General features: G+C 31.9%; 1 protein-coding gene across 1 annotated transcript in view; it reads right to left on the bottom strand.

Annotated features, from left to right (window-relative positions):
* Positions 1-293: 293 nt before the first annotated feature.
* The window catches only part of LOC129981290 (low-density lipoprotein receptor-related protein 4-like), a 733213-nt gene continuing 723519 nt past the window's right edge, over positions 294-9987 (bottom strand). The window contains exon 34 of the mRNA XM_056092063.1: positions 294-1447. Within this exon, the coding sequence (XP_055948038.1) occupies positions 1229-1447 (219 nt within the window). The 3' untranslated portion in view covers positions 294-1228. The remainder of the gene's footprint in view (positions 1448-9987) is intronic.

Below are 9987 nucleotides of genomic sequence, written 5' to 3'. Positions count from 1 at the left end.
CCCAAAATAGCCCTAGTGTTGCTTCAAACAGGATGTTAATATTACTAAACCAAACCAAACTAAACCAATAGAATATAATCTCGTTAAAAAATTTAAGGGGAATGACAGAAATAAGGACATAATTTAGATTTGGAAGGTACCAAATATGACATTCTTGGAAAGGGCTATAAAATTTAGAGAGGTCAGTTATACTGTTGATATTGATTAGAAGACTTTTTTTTTAATTAAAAAAGTAATTTTTCTGTTTCTATTTTGTATTTTTATTAATCTTACTATACTATCTATAGCCCGAATCCCAGGAGTTGACATTTAGTATTGCGCGATATCAGACGGTTCTATTTTGATAAATTAAGAGACTGTCATGGATCAGATTGCATTTGTCCCATATACGTTTGTGTAGGTAGAGTTGCATTTTACTTCTTAACAATTTGACGATAGTATTGATAGTATGAAGAAGCCGAATATAGTACAATCATGTACATTGTAAACCTATTATTTCTCAGTATCTCTCCTCCCCACTTCAATCTTTTCTTCCTCACAAATAAAAGGCTTTTGTCTATCTGAAGGTCTGCTACGGGCCCATCAAAGTTTATCTATAGCTCCATCCTACCCATTTGTTATTCCCTTAAAAATTCTTATCTTTCAATAGCTGCGATAAACTAATATGAATAACCAGTAGTCTGTATACAAGTAAGTTACTCAAACAATAAAATGTATTTGTGGCATTATTTGTAGTTATATGTACAGTTTGCAAAATTTAGACGGGAAAGTTAAGGAACACGAATTTAATATCATATTTGCTTATCTCATTCTCTAATTATAGAAACATTTTGACACTTTTTATAATTCCTGTCATATTTCTATGCCACCACAACAATTCAAAAACTCTTAGATTTTTATCATACATTTATCAAAAATAAATAATTATTACTCAGCTTTAGTATCTATTGAGATTCTTGCCTGATATAATAAGAAAATTTTAATTTACAAGTGTAATATTCATAAATATAATGATTGACAATCACAGCATTTTACGCATTTAGCAGCTACCACACAATCCAGTTAATAAATTATTATATCAAACACAAAGAGAAGGTATTTCAGTTACATTCCACACAATCAACCACTTGTTGACTTTCTTCATCTTTTGACGAGACGCCCTCCTCCCATGTAATGACTCCACGTGAACTTGTGAGGCTGCTCTGTGCGAAAAACGTGTGCAGATCGCTCAGATGTCTGTCTCGACCGTCCGGTAGGGCAGAGGACTGTGGGGCACCTTGCACGGACTGGCACCCATCCCAGCGAAGCTCTGTCTGCTGTCTATCCTCTGGGGTGGTGCCGGAGGATGCAGCACATTTAAGCTCGACAGTTTGTTGCGGCTTACGAGGGCGGACACTTCCAAATTGTTCAGCTGGCTCTCTTTTTGACACATACCCATCATGCGGGCCTGCAGAGAAAAAAAGATGAAATTAGATCATTGATTTTATTCAGGGAATAGACTCCTTATAAAAGTCGAAATTCATCAAATGATTTTCCTATTGCTTATTTGATTATAATGACCCAGTTTAAAATTTGTAAAAGTTGCAATTCCTCTTAGAAATGAAGGACTAAATGTAAATGCTATGAATGAATTTAGATTAATTTTAGATTAATATTTTATTTCGAAGCAGGATTAAGTCCAACTTGGGATTTCCAATTTCAAACAGTGGTTCATATGACATGCGCAACACTTGAGTCTTTACTATTCCTTTTCAGAATGTAATAGCACATCATTGGAAGAATAATTTATCTTTATTATTAGATTTGATAGAATCAGATTATTAATCTAAAATTCTGTTCTATTGTCCAGTAGCTAAAATCTTAACTGCAGATCACCTTATTATTTACAAAAAACTGAATTCTATAACAGTACTTTTCAAAATATAATGAATTTTTTAACAACTTCCAACTGAGGTAAATCCTTCACTCACAAAATCTAAATTTTCATTTGATTAACTCAAGCATGATATGTTGCCATCAAAATCTAAATTTTCATTTGATTAACTCAAGCATGATATGTTGCCATCAAAATCTAAATTTTCATTTGATTAACTCAAGCATGATATGTTGCCATTATTTTGACTCAAGCATGATATACTCAAATATTTGTCACCGAGTAGTATTATCGTGTTGTAAAGGGATTGAATATAATTATTGCAAGAATATGAAAGTGCAGGTAAGGGACACATATGCGAGCATCCGATAGAGTTTTCTTCTATCTATAATTCTCTGTTAATAGATAACGCTTATAATGTGATGGACGCCAATGTATCAAATATATAAATACTTGAAAAATAATTAAGAAAGAAATTGTGATTCCATATTTTTATTTAGGTAATAATAATGTTTGTTAAAACTCATTATTTTTTGGAAGGGTGCTAATGTCGATTAATTTTTCAGCGCCGTATAATCCAAAAAATAACAAAATGCTGTTTCCCGGCATAGAATATTGTGTATACAAATTTTTATTGAAATCTTCTTATAGAGAGTTTTTATTTATTTATGAATAGTTAGAGATAGATTTAAATAAATTTATTTATGTTTTATACAAGTTTATTTATTTATTTTGTACTTACATAAAATTTTATTACGATTTTCTAACTGTCATTGTTATTTATTATAATGAACAAGTATCCGACGTTAATGAAATATCGATTCTTCTCCATTAGCAAAACAGAAAACATCGCCAAGCTTAAATCTTGGGGTAATTTTTTTTTCGCGTATTATGTTGTCGTTAAATATTGCCAATAACATAACGAAAATATTATATTACTGTTTACGCTAACTTAAACGCTTTCGTACAGGTATAGTGTTACAGAAAAGTACTAAATAGTTTTAAAAAGAAATTATTTTTTAAATATTTATTTGAAGTTTAAATAATTAGAATGGGTGATTTAGGTAGGAATTACATGAAAATATTGAATAAAACGTATTGATAATCATTACATTACTGGGCGTGTTCTTTTTTCTTATATGGTAATAAATTGACGAATGGTAAAAAAATTTCAAATTTAATTACAAAGTAAGTAGTATAATATATTTAAGGGCTCTTTGAAATTAATTGTTAGAAATTTGTTAATTTATTCATTTTAATTATTGCGCAAATATCTGCCTGAGAAGATTTACTTTTAATACCCATTTAAAGGATTTGGAGTTGTAGATCTTCTATAAAATCTATTTGAAGATATGCTGCTTCTGAGCAATAATACCCATTAAAGGGTTAAATGAAGAGTTAATGCAAAATTGTCACATGTGTGACCCTAATGGCTATTTTGGTATATCATGTATTATCATTCTAACAAGGAGATTCTTAATTTAATTATCTTATTATTCGTGTTGTGATTATAATTAATGCTGAACTTACAAACTTCAATGTTGTTGTTGTTGTTTATAATGACACTTGCCATGGACAAGCTCGCTGACGAAGTCAGTGATTTTAAGCCAAGGGAGCGTCTCTTGTTTTAGTAGCGCCAACTAGGGCCAAGAGTACGTCTTAGCTATTCACGCATCACATTCGCTTGCACAACTCCTTTTTACAGGGAGGCACATTCACACCTCTAACAGATAGAACAGGAAGAACAGCCATACCCGAACCGGGACTCGAACCCAGGACGCCCAGGTCACGGGGAAAACGCGCTACCCCTATGCCAGGACGCCGGCACGAACTTCAATTTATGAGTTAAATATCATTATATATGTGTTTATTCATCAAATTCCGTGACAATTCAAAAATTATATTACTATGCTTCATTATACATTGCGATTTATCTCTCTTTTACGCATGAATAAAAATATTTAATCTAAAGCAATGGCACAAAAGACATTGCTAATCACAAATCTTATTAATACACTCGTGTTACTTTAATTTCTCCAAACTCAAACCATCATCCCGGAACTTGTGACTTCAGATAAGCTGAGCAGATATCGCAAATTGAATTACGACGGCACATTTGTGCTTAATGCACCAAGACATAAATGACAAGCTTTTCCGGAGTATTAAGCTCCACGCTTCCAAGCAAAATCACCATTTCCTTTGTGATATTGTAATTCTATTATGAATATTGACACAAAGTAAGTCTGCGAAACTAACGAAATGTATCAATAAACGAAGGGAGGTATCGCTGAATAGATACATCGTATCTCCTGCATCTGCGAGAGTTACCTCAGGGATCAGATGGTATTTCATTGTAGCATTTTGCTAAACGATATATAACGCGCGGGTAGATAGTTTTCGTATTTATTTCACTGATTAAATTGATAGATGATAAGTATTTACATAAGGAGATGCGGGCATTTTGCATTTACAAAAGATACATATTTTAATTTAATTTAATTCATTCATCGTATTATTAACCAGGAGAAGGGTCTCAACGAAACTTTCTCCTACATATATACTCGTGTATTATTAACCGCATGACACTGGTGAACAAAAGTTACGAAATGGCCTATTAGTTTGCAAACTTCGGCGAATAATCGTCCGGATGCAGTTGGTGTAAAATAATTAGAACACCAAGTGTGTATTTTGGATGGCTTAATTTCAACCAATTAAAAGAATTAATTTCGACATAGAATATAATTAAAATTACAAAATAACTTAGATATGAAATTTGATAAGTCATTGTTTTTTTTTTCTTTTTTTTAGTCATCGCATTAAATGTTAAGGAAAGTATAAAATGACATGCGCCCAATCTCTTGATAGGTTTGGTTCCAAATTTAGTAGATATTTGCAATTAGGATGTTGAATAGTTGTATCAGATATTATCTATCTATTATTCTTCGTTTTGTAATTATAGTATTAACCCTTTGCTCCCGAGACCGTTTTCGAGCGGACAAACTAGCAACGCGAGACGTTTTGAATTTTTTTTTTAATCTCTAACTTAAAATGATAACACACACAACTTAGCGTATAAAACTTTTAATTTCACACTTTATTAATCCTTAAGCCGGCGTCTTGATATAGGGGTAGAGAATCTTCCCCGTGATATGGGCGTCCCGGGTTCGAATCCCGGTTCGGGCATGGTTGTTCTACACCTGTGTTCTATCTGTGAATGTGACCCCCTGTAAAAAGGGGTTGTGCAAGCGAATGTGTGAGTTTCATCTTCATATGTGCTAGAAGTCAGACTTCTGCCTTCGGGTGCTCAGGGATCTTTACCCTCAGAAGCTATTGCACCCCTTCTCAGTGGGAACGCGGACACGACATCATTATCATCATCATAATTAATCCTTAAACCTACACACGATATTTTAAATGCATACTGAGCTCTTTTAAAAAGAAACAATAGTTATCTCCGCTCATCGACTTTCTGCATCAAACAAAATGGTGGCGAGAGTCTCTCTAGGGCAAAAGGTTAAATTATAATTAAAAACTATATAATAATAATAATAATAATATAAGAGGTCATACTTCTTCTTGAATACAATAATGAGATTAATCAATCTAATTAAATTTTAAGAATTACTCCTTTAGTAAACACATATACCCAGGAATTTATTTCATGTCAAATCTCGTGGTTTTAATCTTCATATTCTGTTCTGTCTGCAGTTTTGCAGGATTTTTACATTGTGCATGTCACCTGATACAATGTATAAACATCCCACATAACGTTACACAATACTGTACAATATCAAGCGATATTGTATTATTCAGTATTCAAATATATTATACATCTATCCAATTGTGGAGTAACGTGGTAAATATTACCACATTAAAAACAGCAAATATGTAAAGTTCAATCCTTATTCACAAGAATCAATTTTAGAATTCATAGAATTTTAATACTTTTATTTCACAAGTTGGCAACTAAGCACTTTAAGTTTACATTGAATTCACGCTTTAAAAATGTTCCATAAAATTTATTATATCTTTTCCAAAAAATATATAAAATGGCTTAGAAAACGTTCCCATAATGTGTAATAAATCAATGCATTCTGCGAGGTTTTTGGCGAATGAATTCCCGGAATCATAAACTATCCAAAAAAATCAGTGTTTTGTCGAGAATCGACAGACTTATCGGTCTCGGAACATGCCATTTATTACGTGATTCTAAAAAGCGAATCACTTTGCGATGTCAACTAAGTAAATTAGAGAAACTAACTTCCAGAATAAAATACATTCTGTCAAAATAAATGATTCAGGGCAAGATAAATTACGGACAATTCTGCAAAGTGCTTTTTTATTTGAAAAATGCGATCCAGTTTAAAATAAATTGTTTTCCAACCGCTGTGACTTTCTCTCTGGTTGTGGCAAATGATTCCACGAACTCACCTCTGAGAACAACTGAATAAAATTGATAAGAATATAATGTATGTATTGATTTGATTTTGAGAATGATATTCAGATAAGACTAGTAAAAATTATTCGCTTTTATCTAAGAAAGTATCTCGGAAAAGTAATTCGATGTATAATTATTCACTTAACGCATGAACTTGTTTATTACACCAAAAAATAAATACATACAATTGTTTTAAGATGAGCTTCCCTAAAAAAATAATCTACGTCTTTTTACTATTCTTTACTGACTAATCTAATTTACTAATAATCTACGTCTTTTTACTTTTCTTTATTTATTTCTGACTTTTTTAACAATTAATTAATAAAATTTAAAAATAAATAGATAAAACGTCAAAATGATGCACCGTCTTGAATGGTCAGTGGAAGTCACATCCAAGTGCAAAGAGTTAATAGTTATCATTACTTTAAGCACAAAGTAATTTTGATGCAATAGATTTATGGTTTAAAAAGTTAACTTTTAATGTAAATGATATTTTTGAATATTTAATCAGGAAAACATTCATATAAATTAATATTATATAAAACTGTATAAACTAATCGGTACTTAGATAATTAAATCATCCAGAATGTTCCTTCTAAATTAATGGTACAAAATAATTCTCCTTATTATGGTGAACTCTGAATATGCATTTAAATTTCTCTTGTTTGAACTAGTGGATACCAGATTTAATCATTTTTTTGTGAAAAACCTCATATCAAATTTCACTTACATGGTTTCTAACGTTCTCGAAGTAGCCTACTCATATAAGTGTAAATAGACAGTCTGACAATCAATCAATTGGTTGACTGATTAAATCGAAAGGTTTTATAAGATCTAGTTCTTCAATAATATAATTTAAGTCATATAATATTCAATAATATAAGTCAAATTTAATCTAGCTACTATACTGTGCTTTTCAAGTTATAGTGTACTGGGTGTCCCATAAATTTGTAAATACTTTAAAAATTCATAAAAATTGAAGGAATGAGTATATTTGAATGCGATTTGCGAAACTGTTATTCTCATGAAGGGAGATTTTTTTTCATACAAAAAAAAAAAAAGAGTTCAAAAATGTGTCGATAGAGGGCGCAAAACACACAATTCTATGGGAAAAATACTTTTATTTGCATGCAAGCAATTGTTTACATGCGTATCACACCAGTACTGCAGTACTTGTTCTATGTGTCCGCCGTCACCACAAATAACAGTTTGGAAGCGCGAAACAACACTGGTAACTGCATCATACAGCATATCCGGATGAATGCATGAGATTTCGTGGCGAATGGCTTCCTTTAGCTGCACTAACGAAGTTGGCCTATGGCGGTACACCCGAGACTTAAGGTAACCCCATAGCCAAAAATAAAGGGGTGTTAAATCTGGTGAGAGTGGGGGCCATTCATGTGTAAAGTGACGGCTGATTATCCGTTCTTCAGTAAAAGTTCTCAAAAATGCCTTCACTTCAGTGTCGATGTGAGGAGGTGCCCCGTCTTGCATGAATGTCACTGTGTCAAGGACATCGTGCTCCAATAAGGACGGTATCACTTCCTTCTGTAACATTTCCAAGTAATTTGTTCCATTAACTGAACATGTCTTCCATCCTGCTTTTTTACAGGGCTTTTCAAAGAAAAAAGGGCCTGAACGCAAGTCGGAAAAACGAATGAGCTCTGGCATAATAATTAAGTTGTCTTAACTATCACAGTCTTTCTGCATACAAACTAGTTAAAGACTATTGGAAAAATGTGTAAAAAGCATTTGTTTTTGTTTGAAAATATAAGTGTTATAAACATTTTTTTGACAAAGTTAAATAATGCAATTACTAAACTGCACAATTTATCAGCCTATTGCATAATATTTTCTGTCTATTTAAAAATATTTTACAGATTTTCTTAAAAAGCTACTGCTTTACTAATTAAACTATCTTAATGATCAATAGTTCATTATATGGGGCATTTTTTTATTTATAAATTTCATTTTAAAATTTTCTCCCAAATCTCCGTATTTTTTTATTTAAACATGAACAGTGTTTTAATTTATCTATTTGGATATCTAATCCACCACTTTAAATCAGTATAAATGGTGTTCACAATTTTCTCATATGCTGATTTTGATCACAATATAGGGTGTTTATAAAGTCCCGGACCCATTTTGATGTTTAATAACTCGTAAAATAATAAAGATATAAACAAACTTATGGCATTTATTGATGGAATAACTCATATTTTCCTTTTCAGGTTTGAATATTTTTACTTTTGTAAATATCGTCTGCACGTGTGGTTAATTTCAGATAATTTCATTTTCCAGTCTAAATATCTGTACTTTTCTAAATATTGTCTGATTATTAATTGCATTTTTCTCTCTTTTGTTTTTGGCAACTATTGCAATTTTATGTTAACTTTTGATGTGTTTGTTCTATGTAGTACTTTTGTATGTGATGTTTTATTCGAGCGGATATTAAGGAGAATGCATACACCACAAGAGAAAGCACATATTTTATGGTGGTTCATAGAAATGAAATCGATAGTGCAAGCACAGATAAATTTCAGGAGAATTTACCAAAAAGATCCTCCATCTTAAAACGGCATCTTGTGGTGGAAAAAGAATTTTCTAGAAATTGGAAGTATCGAAGATAAGAAACGTTCCAGACGTCCTTGCACAAGTGATTTTGATGTTGAGCGTGTCAGAGAGACATTTTTACACAATCCTAGAATATCTGTGAGATCAGCGGTAACAGAATTGGATATCCCAATTTCGACGGTGTACAAGATTATTAAGAAAAAAAATTAAGACAGCATGCATACAAAGTTCAAATTGTTCAAGTTTTGGAACTGAACGATAGGCCTAGGAGGATGGCCTTTGCAACAGACATGCTAAGGAGGATAGAAGATGCTGCTGATTTTCTGAAGAGCATAATGTTCTCCGATGAAGCATCCTTTCATGTTTCTGGCATTGTTAATCGCCATAATGTGCGCAAATGGCTCTGTGGATGCCGACATGGTTGTCGCTACCTGGCGTGAAATTGACTATCGACTTGATATTCTCCGTGCGACGAAGGGGGCACACGTGGAAGTTCATTGACAAGGGTCATGAAACTTTTTGAGTCTATTTAACCATTTATGTTATTAATTTAAATCTATCTTTATTATTTTATGAGTTATTAAACATCAAAATGGGTCCGGGACTTTATAAACACCCTGTAGATTTAATTATTTGTGTTTATAAGCAAAGTAAATTTCTTACTAGAAGCGGAAGCAATTCTTTATTCTATACTGCAATTTAAATCCTTTCATCCTATTGTGTATAAATTATTAAGTCCATGTTGAAAGCGGAAATAATCCCAATTTCATGGTGTATTTGATCTAGCTTGCTTTCTCTTTTGAACTATTTTTCTTTTAGTCGAATAATTAAAGCATCAATGAGGAAGGGAGGTCAATGTTTGAAATAATTTAAATGAAAAATCCTTTATTCCTAGAAAAGTAAACTCTCATAGGATTCAATATTTAAATTCTTTTGTAACATATACTTCAAAGGGCGGAATTATAAATTTATTCAAATTAAAATCGAGAACAATAAAGTTTTAAAGAATAGAAAGTAATCCGTTAATGAGTTTGCCTCTTTTTAACTTAAAACAATGCTTCCTAGGCTTAACTATTATTTTTATGTTTCATATGTTTCCTAC

Source organism: Argiope bruennichi, chromosome 8 (genome assembly GCF_947563725.1).
Source record: "Argiope bruennichi chromosome 8, qqArgBrue1.1, whole genome shotgun sequence".
NCBI lineage: Eukaryota > Metazoa > Arthropoda > Arachnida > Araneae > Araneidae > Argiope > Argiope bruennichi.
Note: the sequence above shows the minus strand (reverse complement) of the source record. Positions and strands in the feature narration are given on the sequence as shown.